The sequence below is a fragment of the Erpetoichthys calabaricus genome, chromosome 2 (assembly GCF_900747795.2).
Source record: "Erpetoichthys calabaricus chromosome 2, fErpCal1.3, whole genome shotgun sequence".
Classification (NCBI taxonomy): Eukaryota; Metazoa; Chordata; class Cladistia; order Polypteriformes; family Polypteridae; genus Erpetoichthys; species Erpetoichthys calabaricus.
This window is the reverse complement of record NC_041395.2, coordinates 336,559,346-336,580,681: the sequence shown is the minus strand read 5'-3', so window position 1 is coordinate 336,580,681 and position 21,336 is coordinate 336,559,346. Positions and strand designations below refer to the sequence as shown.

Below are 21,336 nucleotides of genomic sequence, written 5' to 3'. Positions count from 1 at the left end.
ACATTTGTACACACCAAGTGGGTCAGAGGTAAAATCCAACATCTAAAACCAAGCTAATTGGTAGAGAGTTTTCTCCTAATAGGTAAAATGTCTTTTCTTTAGCAGTACAAAGTTCAAGACAATCACGGAACATGCGACTCAAACGTAAATAAAATGGCTGCCGTAACCCTGTGTCCATGCACCTCTAACTCTACACAAATGCAAGTAGGAAATGATGAGGGTCTTATAGTACAATAAGAAGACATAATATGACACATGGAGGTCAAAATAATCCACTTTGGAGTCCCAGACCCAAAAAATATATTTTTTTTAAATCTTGATAACTGTTTTGTGAACCTGCAGATGAGCATTAAAATTCTTCTCAGACCAATGGATTCTTCCTTGTTTTCCACATTGATTTTCCAATGGTGGAGTGTTGAATATTGACTTTAACCAAGGTAAATATTTTCAATTCAATGACGTTGTGCCAGTGACTTTTGTTTTCTGTCAGTGTGGAAAACGTATTTGACTTTTAAAATCTTTTCCCCCACTCTGTCAGATTTTGGACATCATAACACATGAGTGTCAGAAGATCACCTTCCTGATGTATCTGAGATATGCGATGCACCCTGCTAACAATTTTGTCTCCTTTTCTTTCTATCACAGTGCCATGACGATGACCAATGAGGGCAAATGAGACAGAGAAGCCACACCCCTTGCAGGTGTTTTCAGTAAAGCTCATGGCAAGCACTAACTATCTCTCTCTCTCATTCTTCCTAGGGCACGAAGCGGAAGCAGAAACAGAAGCGGACAATGGCCGATAGTGAGGTGAATCGCGTTGAAATTGTAGTTGAGGAACTCCAGGCACTCGATGAACAGATTCAGAAACTTCTGTCCAGACGAAGATACCTCAGAGATCTGAAGGCTCGGCTGTTGGATAAACCGTCCTCGCCATCTGTTATCAGCGTAACATCAACCCCGCGTTGTTGCCCTCAAATCAACTTCACCCCCGCGCTTCGTAGGAGCGACACCGATGATGACCTTGGTGTATTTCAGCTATGCAGGCGGGGGTTCAAGGCCAGAACACCTCCATCGGCACAGGCAAGCATCGTAACGCAGAACCGGTTTGACCCTCTAAGCGTCCACAGTTCGCCTTCAGCTCCTGGTGATGTAATAGTGGTAGGTGATTCTATTGTTAGGAACCTCAATATCACTTGCCCTAATAGAAAATCTTTTGTTTCTTGTTTTCCCGGTGCTCGTGTCCGAGACGTGCGCCGGCGATCTACAAGAACAGGGCAGTTGGAGCCATCGTTATACATGCTGGCGTAAACGACATAAGGCACCGACAGTCCGAGATCCTCAAGGCAGACTTCACTGCATTAATTAAAGACACAAAGGAGAGGACCCCATCGGCAAAGATCTTCATCTCGGGTCCACTCCCTCTCGTCAGACGATCAAACGAGTACTACAGTCGTCTGCTTGGTTTAAACAACTGGCTGCAGGGCTTCTGCAAGAATCAAGACATCGGGTTCATCAACAACTGGGACCTCTTTTGGGAAAGACCGCGTTTTTTCAAGTGAGATGGCCTGCATCCGAATAGCTTCGGCACCCGGGTCCTCTCTGAAAACATATCCAAGGTAATTCGTTTATCTTGACTATCTATCTCTGCTTTTAACCCCTTCCGAAATGCCACTCCTGTGCTTGGTCATGATAATTGTTTAATAAAATCTTCCATAAAAGTGCACAACAAAAATACTGTAATAACCAATCTTACTGTACATAGAAAATCTAGGCAATACGGCATAAACACCAATAATTTAATTAAAGTTACTACTTTAGATGAACAATGTATTAAAACTGTAAAAACAGATCATAGATTAAACAAAAAATACACACAGAGCGGCGCTAATAAAAATAACTTAATTCCTGTTCCATATATCAATAACGCACATAGTATTCATCTCTGCTCCTCCGAAACATTGAATATGGCACTATTAAATATTAGAGCTTTAACTAACAAGACGTTTTTTATCAACGATCTTATTAGTGATAAAAAAATAGATTTTATTGCACTAAGTGAAACGTGGCTTAGCTCAGATGGCGCAGCTGTTTTAATCGAATCTGCGCCTCCGGATTACAGTTTTACTCGTGCTGATCGCCAAGGAAAGAGAGGTGGAGGACTAGCAAACATTTACTCAAGCAGGTTAAAATGTAAAAATATCAGTTTTGGTAAATTCAAGTCTTTTGAGTATCTCGCCATTATTATTCAGGGAGATTCTCACGTTCTAGTATTATCCGTGTATAGACCTCCAAAATTCAACGCGTCTTTCTTTGAGGAATTCTCTGACTTGATGTCAATCTTAATTACGAACTATGACACACTCTTAATAGTCGGCGACTTTAATTTTCATATAGATGATCAATTTGACCAAAAAGTAAAAGAATTTATGAACCTCCTGGACTCTTTTGATTTGAGACAGCTCGTTAATCAGCCTACACATAAAGCAGGTCATACGTTAGACTTAGTAATTACTAAAGGACTAAAAGTTGATATAAAGCAGGTCATTGATATTGGTCTATCAGACCATTTTCTTCTACTTTTTAATATAGAAATAATGATAGAAAACACTCATGAGAAGCATATTGTTAAAAAACGCTTCTTTGACTCATCAGCAGCTTTAAAACTTACAAACATTCTAACCAATCAGTCCGTTTATAGTGCCAACTATAATAGCGAGGAGAATGTAAATAGTAAGGTGGAAAGATTTAATACTAAAGTGAGGGCTGCTGTTGACTTAGTTACACCTGAAAAGACAGTTAAAAAATCTTCTAGCATTGTTATACCTTGGAAGACCCAAAAAGTGTCTGATTTAAAGAGAACATGCCGTAGAGCTGAGCGTAAATGGAGGAAAACTAAACTAACTATTGACTATGAAATATTAAAAGTTAAAATAACAGAATACAATAACACAGTCCGTCTTGAGAGGCGCTGCTATTTCTCTAAGATTATAAATAACAATGATAGTAATCCCAGAGTCTTATTTTCAACAATTGATCATCTGTTAAACCCAGGTAACTCAAAGGAATGCCTCCTAAGTACTTCCAGTAAAACCTGTGAGGCTATCGCTGTATTTTTCAATCAAAAAATTAATGATATTAGAAATAACATAGTATATCTCCCCAACACTAAGGATCCTCCTAAACCCCAGTACTCCATAATAAACAAATTAAAGTCTTTCACTAGGATAGATTTACCTGATTTACATAAAATAATTTCTCAAATGAAACCCTCCACCTTGCCCTTGACCCAATACCAACTAATTTTTTCAAAGAAATATCGGGCGTGCTTATTGATAATGTTCTTGACATAGTAAATTCGTCATTAGATACGGGGGTCTTCCCAGACTGTCTTAAGACTGCGATAGTTAAACCCCTACTTAAGAAAAATAATCTCGATCCCTCTGCTCTTGAAAATTATAGACCCATCTCTAACCTGCCTTTCTTAAGTAAAATTCTAGAGAAGGCAGTCATTATACAGTTAAATGAGCACCTCAATAAACATGCTATTCTTGATAAATTTCAGTCAGGTTTTAGAACAAATCACAGCACAGAAACTGCACTCGTTAAAGTAGTAAATGACTTGCGGGTAAATGCAGACAGAGGCCATTTATCTGTTCTCATCCTCTTAGATCTGAGTACCGCATTTGACACCATTGATCATAATATTCTTAAGAATCGCCTTAGTCAATGGGTGGGCCTCTCTGGCAGTGTCTTAAATTGGTTTGAATCCTACCTGGCAGGGAGAAAATTCTTTGTTAGTTGTGGTAATTATAACTCAAAGACACATGATATTCTATATGGTGTTCCACAAGGCTCTATCCTGGGTCCGCTGCTCTTCTCAATCTACATGCTTCCATTAGGTCAGATTATCTCAGGGCACAACGTGAGCTACCACAGCTATGCTGATGACACACAGCTGTATTTATCAATAGCACCTGATGACCCCAAATCTCTTGATTCGCTAACACAATGTCTAACCTGTGTCTCAGAATGGATGAATAGTAACTTTCTCAAATTAAATAAAGAAAAAACCGAAGGCTATTAGAAATAAACTGGATGCATTAGGATTAAAAGTCAAAACAGAGGTAAAAAGCTTAGGGGTAACCATTGATTGTAATCTGAATTTTAAATCGCATATTAATCAGATCACTAGGACAGCATTTTTTCACCTAAGAAACATAGCAAAAGTTAGACCTCTTATATCATCGAAAGATGCAGAGAAATTAGTTCATGCGTTTGTTTTCAGTCGGCTAGATTACTGTAACGCACTCCTCTCAGGACTACCCAAAAAAGACATCAATCGTTTGCAATTAGTGCAGAATGCAGCTGTTAGAGTCCTTACCAGGAAAAGAAAATCCGAACACATTTCTCCAGTTTTGATGTCACTACACTGGTTACCTGTGTCATTCAGAATTGACTTTAAAATTCTGCTTATGGTTTATAAAGCTTTAAATAATCTCGCCCCGGCTTATATATTGGAATATCTTGACACCTTATATTCCAAATCGTAACCTCAGATCCTCAACTGAGTGTCTCCTTAGAATTCCAAGAGCAAAACTTAAAAGAAGTGGTGAGGCGGCCTTCTGCTGTTATGCACCTAAAATCTGGAATAGCCTGCCAGTAGGAATTCGCCAGGCGAATACAGTGGAGCACTTTAAAAAACTGCTGAAAACACATTATTTTAACATGGCCTTCTCATAACTTCACTGTAATTTAATCCTGATACTCTGTATATCCAATTCATTATAATAACTATTCATTCAAAATCTGTACTAACCCCTACTCTCTCTTCTGTTTCCTTTTCCGGTGTCCTGTTGGTGGTGGCGTGCGCATACATATATACATACATACATTCACACACATATATATAGAGCAAAATACCCGCGCTTCGCAGCGGCGAAGTACTGCTTTAAAATTTTATATAATAAACTGAGGGAAATTATACCAATAATTATTTGTTAAGGATCTCTTTGTATACCATGTTGTCAGTTCGCCCCTCCGGTTGTAATATGACCAAGTTGTGCGCTGAGTTTACTCTTGAGCATGCAACGTATACTTGGCCATGTGAAAAGCAAATCAAGAACAGCAAAACCGCGCCAGCTGCGGAGCTCAGCTCGAGCGAAATGAAGTGAATGAAATGAGGTGAATGGGAGGGGAGATGATCACGTGACTCCAACACCCGCCTTAACCCTCCACAAACACACAAACACAGTCTCTCGGATCCCAACTCTCCTTTATATAAAGAGATAAATAGCAAAATACCCGCGCTTCGCAGCGGAGAAGTAGTGTGTTAAAGAGGTTATGAAAAAGAGAAGGAAACATTTTAAAAATAACGTAACATGATTGTCAATGTAATTGTGTTGTCATTGTTATGAGTGTTGCTGTCTTTTATATATATAATATGCACACACACACACATAAACATATATATACATATACATATATATATACATATCTACATATACACATATCTACATATACATAAGTATATACACATCCACATAAACATATATATATACATATACAAATTTACATATCTACATATATATATATATAGACATAGATATATACATACATACATTCACATATATATATATATATATATATATATATATATATACTGTATATATACATATCTACTTATTGGCTCCTGTATTTAGGATATGGCAGGTTGGATAATGGACGGATGGACATTTGTATGCATAGCCCTATTTGCCCGTTTTCGTTTATTTTCTTTCTTCAGTAATATTTCAGCAAACCCAGAGCTTGTCAGTTCAAATCGTGTTACTGACACCACTGTGTGACCGTGAGGAAGTCACTTCACCTGCCTGTGCTGCAAAAAACAAAAGTAATGTAACAAATTGTACCTCAGATGTTGTAAGTTGCTGGAATAAAGGCATAAGTTAAATAGATAAATATGTATTATACACATAGGAACTATTCATTTATTTTCAGTTAAGTCATCTGCAGCAAACTTTTATAAATGAGGGTTTCTCCACTGAAAAAGAAAGCAGCAGCTGCCAAAATATGTAGCTTTCTTATTAATTTTTCAACATTGTGTAAAATAAATGTATAAAGTAACATAAAAGGTTTAAATACTGGTTATTCTTTTACACTAAAATATTACTACAGAGATACAAAAAAAGTAAAATGGATATGTTCTTTTTCTTTAAGGAGATTAAATATTACTGAAGAAAGAAAAAAAAAATTAAACAGCCAAATGGGGCTATGCATATGAACTTAAAAGGTTTAAATAAAACAGAAATATATATTTTATTTTTACTTGGTTAACTTGTGGAGGGTGTATCCTGTAGCAAAGCCCTAACTTTTTTCGTGAAAGCCCGTTTCAGTCAATAAGTCTTATGTGTGTGTTTATGTATGTGTGTATATATATGTAGATATGTGTATATGTAGATATGTATATATATGTATATGTATATAAATGTTTATGTGTGTGTGTATATTATATATATAATATATATATATATATATATATATATATATATATATATATATATATATATAAAAAGACAGCAACACTTATAACAATGACAACACAATTACATTGACAATCATGTTACGTTATTTTTAAAATGTTTCCTTTTTTTTTCATAACCTCTTTAACACACTACTTCTCCGCTGCGAAGCGCGGGTATTTTGTTAGTATATATATATATATACATACATATACACACATACATGCAGTTTCAATAACATAGAAATCAATATAAACATTAACATCATTATCATATGAGAATATGAAGCAATATATAAGAAGCACATTTCATATAAATATAAATTATTAAACAGTAAAATCTTCTTCTGTAATTTGCTACCGTGGCAATTTGTGTGTCTGTCCAGGATTTTAAATCACCTGTAGCTCGCAAACCGTTTCACCTATTGACTTGAAATCTGGTACACATATAGTACGTCACGTCTACTATCCGCTTTATGGGTGATGATTGTATTACTCTTTTAATCTTTATTTTATTTTATTGTAGAATCAACTCCTATCTGCGCACACCAGGGCGGCCGTGGGCGGATGCGTATGGTGTATTCACTCCATGTTATCGTGCATTGCGCTGTCACTGGTATTTTGATAAAAGAATTTGAACAACATATAAGAAGCGTATAAATTATTAAACAGTAAAACATTAACATTTAAGAAGTAAAGTTAGATTAAGTACTACTGCAGTGCCTTCGGGTATACCTCATTTTTTGTTTGCCCATTACATGCTTAAATGTATACATTTTTTGGTGTACCTACCCGAGAACACACGACATATAACCGAGCGTGGGAGAAGCATGGATTTTAAACACGCGTTGAGTTCATCTGCTGGTCTCCCTCGTGGAATAACTGGTAATGTTTGACTAAAATCTACAGCGAGTAAAACGACATTACCTCCTATTTTTTTTTTTACGATCTCTGAGATGTTGCTTTTTTCGGTTCAAGGCTTCATAAGCTCTTTTATGTTGTATGGTGTACTTATCCCAAACCATCATCTTTGAATGTTGCAAGACTTTCGCCTTGTATGTAGATCGGGGTAATTACATTCATTGCATTCCTAGTCTGAATCACAATCTGATTGTATGGGTGGTTACCTGGCACTGTAGGGTTGCCACCTGTCCTTTAAAATACGGAATCGTGCCGCATTTGAGAATGAAATTGCGCGTCCCGTTTTGAATCAATACTGGACGGGATTTGTCCAGTATTTTTTTTATCATTTTTTTTAAAGCAGCGTCTCATGCAAATCATCCCACACGCATTTTATGAAGATGCCTCCTTTCCTACTTTTGATTGGGTAATACTTGATGTCATCGTTACTTTGATTGGTCTTTTTAACTGTCCAGTGAGGAGGGCGTGTCTTTTAAGTAGAGTCTGCAAAGTGTTGGCACTGAGATGTGGCGTCAGCGCCAGAGTTGAAGCCCCTAACGTTGCGGTCAGCAAGTCGGCTAACATCCGCCATGTGCCGTCTTTCAGTTGCGAGAAGCAGATCATAGAATGGTTGAAACTGTTGCCCCTAACGTTGCGCCACGGCGTGTGGTTCGTTTATACCTCGTGTCTTCTCATTAAACTTTTATCTCGCGAATATGTTATTGCAATCCGCAGCGGGAGCGTTTCTATAAACTTAATTTAAACTTACGTTTTACACCGTGCTTTGTTTCCCTTATGAACATGCTTGTATGCTTAACTCGCTTCGTTCTCAATTGTTTAATTAATTTTTTGCTCTTCACTGTTTCCGGCTCTTCCGTCATTTCCCCCTACTTCGTTCTTTTATCTCGCAAATATGTTATTGCAATCCTTAACGGGAGCGTTTCATTAAACTGATTGAAAATAGTTTTGCATTTACCTTTTTAGTAAAAGGCGAGCTTTTAAGCCTGAGAAATCACCCCGTAAATGCACACGTTTAATTGCACATGTGTTAATATGTATGGTTATACAGTATTAAAAGACAGTGAACAACGTCAGTTACCTTTGTTCCCGCGTTTGATAAAAGGCGAGCTTTTAAGCCTGAGAAATCACCCCGTAAATGCACACGTTTAATTGGACATGTGTTAATATGTATGCTTACACAGTATTAAAAGACAGTCAAAAATTAACGTCATTTACCTTCTTTCCCGCGTTTGACTCGTGCTGTAAATCTCTTCCTTGTTTTTAGTTCACGTGATTACGTAGGAGGCGTGATGACGCGATACGTGACTCCGCCTCCTCCATTACAGTGTATGGACAAAAAATATGTTCCAGTTATGACCATTACGCGTAGAATTTCGAAATGAAACCTGCCTAACTTTTGTAAGTAAGCTGTAAGGAATGAGCCTGCCAAATTTCAGCCTTCCACCTACACGGGAAGTTCGAGAATTAGTGATGAGTGAGTCAGTCAGTCAGTCAGTCAATCAGTCAGTCAGTCAGTCAGTCAGTGAGTCAGTGAGGGCTTTGCCTTTTATTAATATGTATAGATACTGAAATTTTGTAAATAGCAAATGGTGTACAGTACTTCATATGGCACTTAGAATTCAACAAATTTGGCCTGTACATGTCAATAAAATTCCCAAAAAATTTTAAGGAAATCTAAACTAAGCACACAGCAGACATACTGATTTCAACCTGTAATTAACTACTTAGTGTACATTTCAAGGGCGACAAAGTGGCGTGGTGGTAGTGCTGCTGCCTCACAATAAGGAGATCGGGGTTTACATCCCAGGTCCTCCCTGTGTGGAGTTTGCATGTTTTCCCAGTGTCTGTGTAGGTTTCCTCAGGTGCTGTGGTTTCTGCCCACGGTACAAAGATGTGCAGGTTAGGTGGATTGGTGATCCTAAATTGGCCCTAATGTGCGTTTGGTGTGTCTTTGCCCTGTGATGGACTGGCACCCTGTTCAAGGTTTGTTTCCCGCCTTGTGCCCTATGCTAGCTGGGATAGGCTCTGGCACCCACCTGTGACCCTGCTCAGGACTGAGCGGGTTTGAAAATGACTGACTGACATTTCTATCCAAAAGATAGAATCGCAAAGCAAATTCTACTCCCCTCCGCTGGAATTTCCTTTAAAGTTATGACCACAAATTTTTAATGTTAGAAGTACACAATGAAGGCTGTATTATTATTATTTTTTTTTTAGTTTTTATATTTAAAAGTTGTTTCATGTACATAAATCTTTTGATGCAAACTGCAACTGTCAATGTTTCTATTAAGTGTCAAAAATTATAAATTTCCAAACATAGAACAAATATGACAGAAACATCCAGTGTCACCTCTTGGTTTGTAGACCTCTGCTAGATTCCAACCTAAGAAAACGTTTTCTTTTTCACACTGTTGTGGGGTACAAAATCTGTAAATTTTGTTCTGTATTTTCATTATATTTTGCTCAAGACAACAACAGATGAACTAAATTCAGGACACATCAAAGCATATCATATTCCCAGTTGTACTTCACTTTTAAAACAGCTGTTCCAGCAAAAGACGAAGAAATGGCAATGCCTCAGGCTATCAATTACTTTATAACCTGAGAAAGGATGGACATCTGGAACAACAAGTAGATAAATTGGTTTACAGCCTGGGAAAAGAAGACATGCCAGTAGGTTTTAAGCAACAACAAAAAAAGTTTTATTGTTTGGGGAAAATGGACGCGTGAATTCATTCATCATATTGACAGCCAGCCAATCAGAAGATCTAACAATCACATCTTGCAAAACCCCCTGGTAAAATTTTATAATAAATATGCCTCATCTGAAGAACAATATAGGAGGGAGGAAGTAGAAGGGAGAAGGGAACAGAGCGACATCAGAAGAGGGCACCGGCAACGTGTGTCCGTTTCCATCTGATCATCAGAAAAGCATTTCATGAATAACTTCGAGTGCTAGATCACAAGCCGCTTGCCACATTCATCCTTCTCATCTTTACTTTTTTGTAAGCTTTTTCTAAAGACTATATATATCCAGACTTTTCTGTCAGTCCTATTTTCTATTATTCTTTGGTCTACTGGTATTATTAATCCTGTCAAAAAATTCCATGCTGTTTTTAACTTTTGTCACACACGTTCGACTAGGAGGGAGCTGAATGGGCCAAGTAGAGGTAATTACCCACCAGGCCAGGAGGTGGCAGAGTGTGCTAAATCTTATTCTGTTATCCAGTGTGTTGAGACTCATTCTTTTACACTTTCTATGCTTTGTCTTAATGTCTAGAGTGATTGAAGTAATAAGGTAGATTTCTTTGAGCACCTGGTGCAGCCGGAGATTTGCCATTACCTCTGAGGTTTATTAAGGGCTGAGGGTGAGAGCTCCACCCAAAAGTAGGGAACAGGACGTAAAGTAAGACATTCTTGGCTGGTAAATGGCCTATAGTCAAGGATGCTGAGCCTTTGTATGTTTAAATGTATTCTTGGAGACCAAAGTAATATTTAAGTCTGAGATATCTTTAAAACATCGTATGTTGTTCGTGCCAATAATAAATAAGTCTCTTGAATCACTGAGAGTGTGACAGATTGTGTTATTCCTAAGGAACTTGTGTGGTTTAAAGTGCCAGAGATTAACCAGCTGTGTGTGTCATTCACAGGTTACGGTTGAGTTTCTGTGTGTATGCGTATAGCTACGTATGAATGTGTTAATCTTAGGTGCAACAGGAGACCAATCTGGTAATGAATCTGATGAGTACACTTAACCTTAGGTAAAGGGTAAGTAGAGAGAAATACCATAATAACACACACACCAAAATCCAAATAAACAGAACAGAAGTCTGTGAGATTTCAAACTGTAATTATTATTGTAATTATTAAACTGTTTCCTTCATTAACTCCAAAGTACCTCATACTCATGAGGTTTAAATTTATGAAAACAAGTCAACATATTTTTATTATTACATGCACACTATGGAAATTACAATTTGAAATCAATAATAAACTACTAAATCATTTAGACTTTTATTAAAAAGTTGTTGGCCTGGCTCATCCCGGCCTACTACACTAATAGTGCACATCCCTGTGTATGTCACGCAAAAAATGACAATCTGACTATGGGTGCATGGTAAGCAAGTAACTTAAACAATCTGTAATTATTGTAATAAAGCACAGTTTCTTTAGTAGAGAAAAAAACTTACAGTTTTGCAAATAAAGAGCATTAGCAGACAAAAGGATTTTGAATCCTGTTGACATCAGGCGAATACAAGTTGCAGAGAACAGTCATATTGAAGCACATTTTAAAAACTCAAGCCATGGTTAATATGTTATCTCAAAGTAGGGAATTTGATGACTGATGAACAAACAACAGTAAAATTCTGGTGATTGTGCTGCACATCCTTACACACAAGTGTTGAAAAAGGAAAAAAAAAAGAGTTCAGGAATTATCAGATGATAAAATTAACTTCTTATATTTTGTCAATTGTTGTTCAGTTGAAATACGTGCTTAAAATAATTCAGCATGTGTGTCGTCAATATAATTTCAAATCAGTTATTTTTTTGCTAAACACATTGTTGAAAAGTATGATCTTAATTTCATTATAAGTCTTATATTGTTCATTTTCCTGTCTCTTTTAAACCTGCTCTGTTTCTCTGCTAAGTTGTATAAGCAGACAGCAGGGTAAGCACTGGCCTTTGAAACGGCACTTGATATCAGAGATCTGGACAGACAGCGGTGTAAAGTTTGGTGTAACTCAGGAAGGTTTTGCCTGCCTATCACTAAAAAGAGCCCCATGTAACTGAACTTTAATAGAAATGTGACATTGTATGATGTGAACTGGTGATTGTGGGTGGCCTGGTCAGAAAAAAACAAGAAAAGCTGTTCTACTTTGGATTAAATTCAGACACGTTAGGCTTACCTCAAGTTCTGTCTGAGTGTTACATATAAATCCTTAATTCTTTCAGACAATTTAATCGACAAAGTCATTTAGTTTTTGTGGCACGTGGACCACGAGAGGCAGGTGTTATGGACAGTGTCATTACAGTGGAGCCTTTTGAAACCAAAAAATTTTGCAAGGGCCCTTATGCAGAAAATTTATGGTAAATATTAGAAACTTATCAATGCACACTACGCACATTTAGCAAATGACATATATGCTAAATGCACCACACATAAGTATCACACACTGAAGGGGAACATCTTTTGAAAAATGACGCCCATGTTATCCTAGCTTGTCCTTTAATAATAATAAAATAATACATTTTATTTATATAGCACCTTTCCCATGCTCAAGGCACTTACAGAATATAAGAAAGAATGGCAGGGTATACAGTATATAGCATTGTACAAACCAGATAAATAAATAAAGAAGATTACGACAGTGAATTCAGAGAAAAAAAAACAGACAACATAATTGATGGTCTCGCACACACACACAGGTTACATGAGCATCTTGACATAAAGGTAAACTGAGAGAAGGGTAATAAAGTCAAGTAGAGCTAAAAGCCTTCCTGAACAGATGAGTTTTGAGTTGTTTTTTAAAAGAATTCATGGACTCAGCTGACCTGATTAATTTCGGTAGGTCATTACAGAGTCTGGGCGCTATACAGCTGAAGGCCCTGCTGTCACCCATGGAGTGTAGATTAGTGTGGGGTACAACAAGATTGCCAGAATCAGAGGACCTTAGTGGGCGGGCAGGCACATAGTGATGGAGAAGGTCACTAATGTACTTTGGCACGAGATTATTTAAGGCTTTGTAGGTTATTAGTAGGATTTTATATTCGATTCTGTAAGACACAGGGAGCCAGTGAAGATGGAGCAGGATGGGTGTGATGTGCTTGCTGCTGCTGGTTCGAGTAAGGACTCTTGCAGCTGAGCTTTGAATAAGCTGGAGCTGTGATAGAAGATTAGAAGGGACACCTGCCAGTAGGGAATTACAATAGTCGACGCGGGATGTGATAAAAGCATGGACAAGTTTCTCAGCATTAGAGAAGGAGCGAACACGGGATATGTTATGGAGGTGAAAGTAAGAAAGTTTCTTAATAACTTAATAATAATAAGAGAGGGAGGAATCAAAAATGACACCAAGATTTTTTACAGTAGAGGCAGGTTTGATGAGATCAAGATGGACTGGGAAGGAGCTCATTTTATTAAGTTGCATTTTAGTCCCAATTTGCAGGAGTTCAGTTTTGTTGCAATTTAATTTTAAAGAGTTCTGCTCCATTCAGGTTTTAATTTCACTAAGGCAGGTTGTGAGGTGAGAAAGCTCTGATGAAGTTCCAGTTTTAACATTAAAGTAGAGTTGAGTATCATCTGCATAAAAATGATAACCCAGTCCATAGCTACAGATAATATGGCCAAGGGTAGAAGCATGTAAATACAGAAGAGTAGAGGGCCGAGGACAGAGCCCTGAGGGACTCCTTGTGTGACTGGCGCTGAGCTGGATCTGCTGTTGCCAATCAGTCAGATAGGACTTGAACCACTGGAGGGTGGTTCTTTAGAACAACTGGGCACTGCTTTGTTCACAACAAACTGGTTATCAAAAATTTACTGTTGTGTTTTTCAGCAAAATTAACTATGATTTTTTTTTTTGTTTCATTTATGCTGTTTTATAAACACCCCGCTAGTTTAAAAACAACTTACTTTCCATGGGATTTTGTGAATTTGAGGAAGAGACTTTGGGCTGCAGCTTGTTCCACAGTTTTTGGGATACAGTTTACTCCACATAATGAAGCTGTTTTGTCTTATTTTCTTGTGACTGAACTGCTCTTCTAAATGTGACCTGTGACTTTATATCAGGGCCTTCTCTGCTGGCCTAAAAAATACCTGAATCACAAACTGATGTTAATTATATTTTGTCCTTGAATACTTATTAAATAATTCCAAATAGTCTGTCCGCTTCCTTTCATAGCTTTTCCGATGGTTTTGCTGCTTCCAGACATGTATTTTCGTATTAAAACATTTAACCAATCACATTTCAGCCATCATTTGTTGCCAGGCAGGGTGAAAGTCAATGAAGTCTGCCGGAAGCCTTCACAATCTGTTCTGCAGGTCCTCTAACACAAAATAAATGTCGATTAAACTGTTGCTTCAACCAATCAGATTTTGAGTTGGTGTTACTAGGGCCCTCTAGCAGGCGTACGGAAACGTCACTGTATTCAGAACCGTTGATTGGATAGGATGGTGTAAGTATGCCATGGATGATTACGGCAACGTCACCTTATTCAGACCCGTTGATTGGATAGGATGGTGTAAGTATGCCATGGATGATTTTGCAGGAAAATCTCCCACTGATCTCCTTGACTTCCTTCATCAGAGCATCATGGGGCAGCTGTACATATTGGTGTGTTTGGCGGTGACCACTCCCATGTCCACTGCTTCTGTCGAGCGGACATTTTCAGCCCTAAAGCGAATTAAAACTTATGCCAGAAATATGACAGGGCAGGTTCGACTTTCAGCATTAGCTTCGATGGCGATGGAAAGGGACTTTGTGATGGAACTGAAGCGCACGGATAATCTGCTAGTAATTGAACTGTTTTTGAGGAAAGAGAGGAGGATGGATTTTGTTTACAAATAATCCGAATTGTTGGTGAGTAAAATGTTGCAATTTTCCTAAATAATATTACAAGTTTATGAGTTATTATTGATGTTTATGTGTGTCACGGCTGTAGCTGCAGTAGAAAAGAACTTGTTCACCCCTGGTTTGTCTATTCAATAAAAGCATTTATTGTGGCTACAGGAGTTTTCTATCTGCGATGCAACGGCTCTTTATACTGTATTTCTGCATATTTAGATGGTTTTTATAACCATAAATTAGTTTTTGAGGGGCGGGTTGATTCAGACGGAGCACTACTGAAGGCCTAGGTGTGAAATGCACGGTCCACCACTGCTTTATAGTAATATCTGTCTTCTAACAAACAGTGTTGTCACTATTACTGTGCTGAGAACTTTCCACTTCCATTTCATAGGTTTCTCCGTGTGCATCAAAAACATAAAGTCACTAGAGATTAGCTTTACGGAGATAACTTCTACAGCACACTTAATCATTACATTGTGATATACTGGGGTGCATCCATTGACTATAGCAGAGAAAAGAAGAAAACTGTATGACCATGACAACTTTTATTAAACTACTTGGCGTATCCAGATCTATGACACTAAAATTTCTATATGTAGTTTTGTTTTAATTGACCACTGTGAATTCTAAATTTGGAACAAAGCCCATCAATTGCACTGTGTAATGACACGACATGAAAAATACAATGAAATTGGAAGGTTACTAAATAAATATACTTTTTTAAAGATTGAAACCTGTTTACTTTTAGGAATACAATAAAAAGCACAATTCCCTATAAACTCTACTCAAGTACAGTAATGAAAGTAAATGTCATTAGTTACTTCTCACCACTGTTTATCTGCAATCTCACATGAACAGAAAGTTTTTGTCATGACCTTTAAACCCTCTGACCCCGTTATGTCACAGCCACTCACTACTGGGTCGTAATTCTAGCAATAAAGCGACAACCATGCCAGAAAATGGTGGCACCCGCAAAAAAAAAAAATGGCATCATGGAAAAGACTCTTTCAGGAAGCAAACAAAGTTCATGTTGAGAATCCCTGACTATTAAAAAACCCTACCAATGTGTTTTTTATTTCAGAAAACATCTCTGAAATGGCACAAATATTTTAACCAATATGCAAATCATAATAAGTAGTGGCCAAAAACTGGGTCCAATCAGACAATAATGATGTAAAGTCAAGTCAAGTTGGGGAGCATGCACTGGTACAGTGCGTTGCCGCACCCACTACACGGCGAAACAACTCGGGATCATTACGCACATCTGAATAATGATGGACAGTGGATAACCCACAAAATGTTAAGGATGCATTAAACATATTAGAAAGAGTTTGAGCCATTTGGTGATGACTGGAAATGAGCAAAAAACACCAAAGATGACAATTATTACTTAGAATATGACAATTCACAGAAAGCTTGGAGAATTGACTCTTCAACAACTATGGAGGGTTCAGATCAGTAGAGGCTCTAGAAACAACCAGGATCACCTCTGGTCTGGTGTTTATTTAGATAAAGAGTGACCCCAGAGCTGCACCCAAAGTAAGAGCAGGAACAAGTCAAAAGTCATCAAGGAAATTAGCTTGACCTTGGAGTCAGAAGTGAGATTTTCTTTGGCAAGTGAGAAAGAACCAAAGGAGGAGAATTCTGGCATCCATCAGATTAATCCAAGATGGGGAAAGAGTCTGATGTAAAAGAAGAACATTAGAGTTTTAAGGTGACTTTTTAATTACACAAAACATTGTTCTCAATTTGAGTCACAGTTCAAGCACATTTTGCCCTAATAATTTTCCTAACATGCCAATGTTTGGGTCATTACCTGAATTTCTGTGCCACAGGAGTTCAAAGACAAGCTGGCAATCAGATGGCTTAAATTAGATGTCATGGTGCACGTGGGATCATTAAGACGCGAGTTATATTCATTAAGGCCCGGGACCGAAGACTTCAGCACAAACAGGCTCATCGTCGTCTCAGTGCACTCAATGTTAGCTTCGATGTCTGCAAGAAATAGTCACACTCAGCTGCTTTGCTCTGGAGTTCAAATATGAATCATTCAACTATTATACAAGCAAGTTTTAAAGGAATTGCAGAATACTAGTGAACTTCATTGTTTCCCTTTTTATATTATATTATGGCAAAAGTGGGCACGCTTAAGTTATCTATGAACCCTAACCAAGACCAATATGTATAACATCAACACAAATACTGGCTCATAAGCACACTCAGAATAACATGAAGAATGTCTGGAATGGACTGGCAATTATTACTGGACTCAAGCAATCCAGGGCTCAGGTGTTTTGAAGGGGATGTGGACAAACCTAACACACTAAACCAATTTTTTTTTAAATTTTCATTCCCACTGCCATCATCTTCCACTGACCAGTCTTTCCACACCAGCCCTACTATATCAACAACTCCTGCCACATCCTATGGAACGGCCAGTGAAAAGTCCACCTCTGAGAATCACGTGGGCTGTCCATAACTAAAGACCAAGTGAAGAGACACCTGTCATGGAAAACATCCGGTATTGTTCCTGTTCTAAAGAAGGCAGGTGCCCCTTTACATAATGATTAAAGTCCAGTGGCACCCACATCTCACATCTGGAAGACCATTGAGAGGATGGTGCTGGACTATATGAGTCATCTCTTGGTAGATCACCTGGACACACTGCAGTTTGCCTTTGGACAAACACTGGAGTGGAGAATTCAATTATCTCTCTGCTCTACAAACCTTATTCTTACCTGGACAAATATGGCAGCATTGTGAGGATGGTGTTTTCTGATTTCTCCAGCCATGCCTTTAAGGGGTCAACTCTGAGATATGCAGGTGAATGAGCTTGTGGTGTCCTGGATGATGGACTATCTATCAGGCAGTACTGTACAATACTGTGTGAGCAACACTGGAGCACCACAATGAACAGGCCTGTCTGCTTTTCTCATCACTCCTTTCACCATTAAACACAAATATAACAGCATGTCATGTCACCTGCAGAAATTCCTTGAAACTTCTGCACTTATAGGGTGTATTGATAAAGAGGATGAGATATAGGAGAGAAGTAGGGTGGAGAAATGTGTTTCATGGTGCAAACAGAATTGTCTGTATCTTAACATCAGCAAAACCAAAGAACTAGTTATTAACTTTAACCGCAACCAAAAAAACTCTTTGTCCGGTCACTAATCAGGGAGTTGATGTAGAAGTGGTCCACTCCTACAAGTACTTGGGGTCCACATCAACGACAGGTTGGACTGAACTCAGAAGACACAGTTTTCTTTCTTTTGCATTTTCTTGCTTTTTAGTCATTCTGGTGTGTATCCCCTCTGGGGACAAACATCTATCTATCTATCTATCTATCTATCTATCTATCTATCTATCTATCTATCTATCTATCTATCTATCTATCTATAATAAAACACTAATGTAAGAGCCAATCCTAAAAAGCTAAAAGTCAAAGCTTTTAAAGCGAGAACACTCCAGCTATGGAATTTTTTGCTTGAGTATCATGCTCAGTACTCCAGCCTTACTGGTAGCTGCAGAATTCCGGAATCCTGTAACCAAGCAGATCACAAACTAAAAGAAGTACATAAAATATAAATATCAAAACACCGGATTGTAAAAAGTAGGACTTTAGGGTTCTTCAAAACTCAGTTTGATGTTACTTGAGTATTAGGTGAATAGGATTGGGAAGTTTCTTGGGCAGAACAGTCTGTTCTTGGCATGATTCTTACTAGGACTAGGTGTTAATATCGCTAATTATTCAGCACAACAGTTGAAAACAGAAGTCATCTTGAATGTAGTGGAATTTGCCACAGAATTGCGTGGTGAAACCAATGCGACACATCTTCAGTTTTGTGCCCCGACTTCATTGGGTGTTTCGGCCGCTTATCACATGACACCCTCCGCCGGGGTTGGCCTACCCCTGGTTGATCAGGCCCGGGTGTATGTTGCATGGTGACACCACTCGATCAATTGGCAGCCCATGTTAAGTCCCTACGTTTCAGCCACAGCCAGTGACTGCTCCGTTCCGCTACATTGGCAAGCTCTTTAATTGCCTTCCGTTGAGCCTGCCCTCTGATCCCTACTTCCTTCAATAGCCTCGTGGTGGAACTGGCTACAAACCCTCTGCATCCCACCTCCACTGGCCACACTTTGACGTTCCAGCCCCGCCCCTCTGCTTCAGCTGCTAAACTGGCATATCGCAGCCTCTTCCGTTCGAATGCCTCATCGATAGCATCCTTCCATGGGACTGTCATCTCAACGATGAAGACACGCCGACAGGACTTGGACCAGAGCACAAGATCTGGACGCAGGTTAGTTGTCGCAATTTCGGGTGGGAAGGTGAGCCTCTGAGGTCCACTCGCAACTCCCAATCCCGGGCTGGGTTCAATGGACCATTATCTTGGAGTAAAGGCTTGGTCCGCTGTTTCTCCCCTTCCCGCACGAAGGTTGTTCTCTGTCGGATGATACTTTGTGCTTGTAGAGGCATGGCGTTAATGTTTATTCTTTTGTTCTCAATTTCAGCTGCCAAGCATCTCAGAACTTGGTTATGGCGCCAGGTGTATCTTCCTTGAGTTAAGCTGGTCTTGCAACCCACCAGTATGTGTTTGAGGGTTGCTGGGATAGCACACAGGGGACATGCTGGATCCTTTCCATGCCAAAGATGTAGATTGGTTGGGGAGGGCAAGACGTCGTATGTGGCTCTGATGATAAAACTTAGCCTCCATGCTCCACATCTCGCTCCAAGTAATTTTCCTCCTCTCCACACCATCCCACTTCATCCAGCGGCCTTGTTGGGCTTGGGAGAACTATTTTCTCCTGAGCGGGTGTCTTTTACAGTGATATAAAACAGTCATAATCTTCTTGGCTTCTACATAAGATAACATTCTTCATGGCTGTCAGGTTCTAACCCAAGAGCATCAAGTGCAAGGCCAGCAAACAAGCCAACCCAACAGTCTGTCATGCAGGGTCCATTCATGCACACCAATCAACCTAAAACACAAGTCCTTGGGAATGTATTAAGAAACCAAGACTACCAAGATGAAAATTTGAACAAACATAACATGCCAACTCCACTTGAACCACTGAATCTGGTTGCTTCAAAAAATAATAGTTGTAAATAATTAAGTCAAGAAGAAATGTATATCTATAAATTATAATTGTCCCAGATAGCTACAGTAGTGTAGTTTATTCATTATTATCATCATTTATCAAAGCTTACAATTTGTTCACATAATAGTACAATCCCATGAAATTCTATGAATAAAGTTATTATAGATCAGAAAGCAGCACTTACTGCTGGGTGTCATAGTCGTCATGATGGGCGTCTTAGGTACTACATTTACAATTATGCATCTGATCTCAGACTGATACCTGGAAGAGAGGGAGTGACGTGCTGAAACATTTTTCTGCATTTTAACTCACATTTCTCTCGTTGTTTTTAAAAGACTTACCCTTCCACAGTTAAAGCTGTAAACCAAAATGGTATATAGTTGCCCACGTCATTTTCAGATGGGGTCCACATTACAGTTGCATTACCAGTTCTTGTCATGGTATCAAACTGGAATGATTTGTTCAGATTCAGTGGGCCAGTAACCATTATATCGGAAACCCTGGAAGAGAGAAAGTGTAATTATAAATAAACAACCTTCACAGCAGTCTTATACAAATGTCATATAAATTAAGTCACATGAACCTTAGAGGCATCAAAATCAATCAGAGCACCTGAATAAATATTTGTTTTTGGTTTTCAAAGAAATATTCCTGATGCTTGACGGGATATTTGAGTCCTGTTTAATTTTTTACTGTTATCCTCTGTTAGTCGCACTCTTTACTCGTCTCCTGTGAACAGTAGTTAGTGATGGAGGGTGATTACTGGAACAGTATTTGTGGCTGTGAGCCAAGCTAAATGTGGGCTGTCGGAACATAAACAGTGTGGTGGGAAGTAAAAAGCATTTTATCATGTGATATTAGTAATAGTTCTTCAGAAATGGACAGTGAGTGATTGCATGATTGGTTCTAGTTATAGCTGTGGTGAGCATATAAATGTGATCATTCAGCTCAAACAATAAACAAAAAAGTGACTTCTGTTCTGACAAGAGTGACAGGAAATGTTAAAAGCCGCTGTTCACTTGATCTCCAGGGTGCAAGTCAGACTTATTAGATGCAGATGATCTCTTACAGTATTTAATCTGTTCATAAGTAATGTTAGATTTAATTGTGACAAAGACCTACAAGTGTGCACAGTGATTGATGTAACACAACACACTGAAATTCAGTTCCATGTGTACATGTGGTCTGATGTCAGTTTTGATGAGTTGCTGATTTTACTTGTGTTTGTTCATC

General features: G+C 38.5%; 1 protein-coding gene across 2 annotated transcripts in view; it reads right to left on the bottom strand.

Annotated features, from left to right (window-relative positions):
* The window catches only part of LOC114647352 (uncharacterized), a 110,748-nt gene that overhangs the window by 49,334 nt on the left and 40,078 nt on the right, over nucleotides 1–21,336 (bottom strand). For both annotated transcript variants that reach the window (XM_051923461.1, XM_028796053.2), the window contains exons 7-9: nucleotides 20,445–20,603; nucleotides 20,288–20,364; nucleotides 16,817–16,995 (exon numbers count right to left, since the gene is read on the bottom strand). In XM_051923461.1, coding sequence (XP_051779421.1) covers nucleotides 16,817–16,995; nucleotides 20,288–20,364; nucleotides 20,445–20,603 — 415 coding nt within the window. The remainder of the gene's footprint in view (nucleotides 1–16,816; nucleotides 16,996–20,287; nucleotides 20,365–20,444; nucleotides 20,604–21,336) is intronic.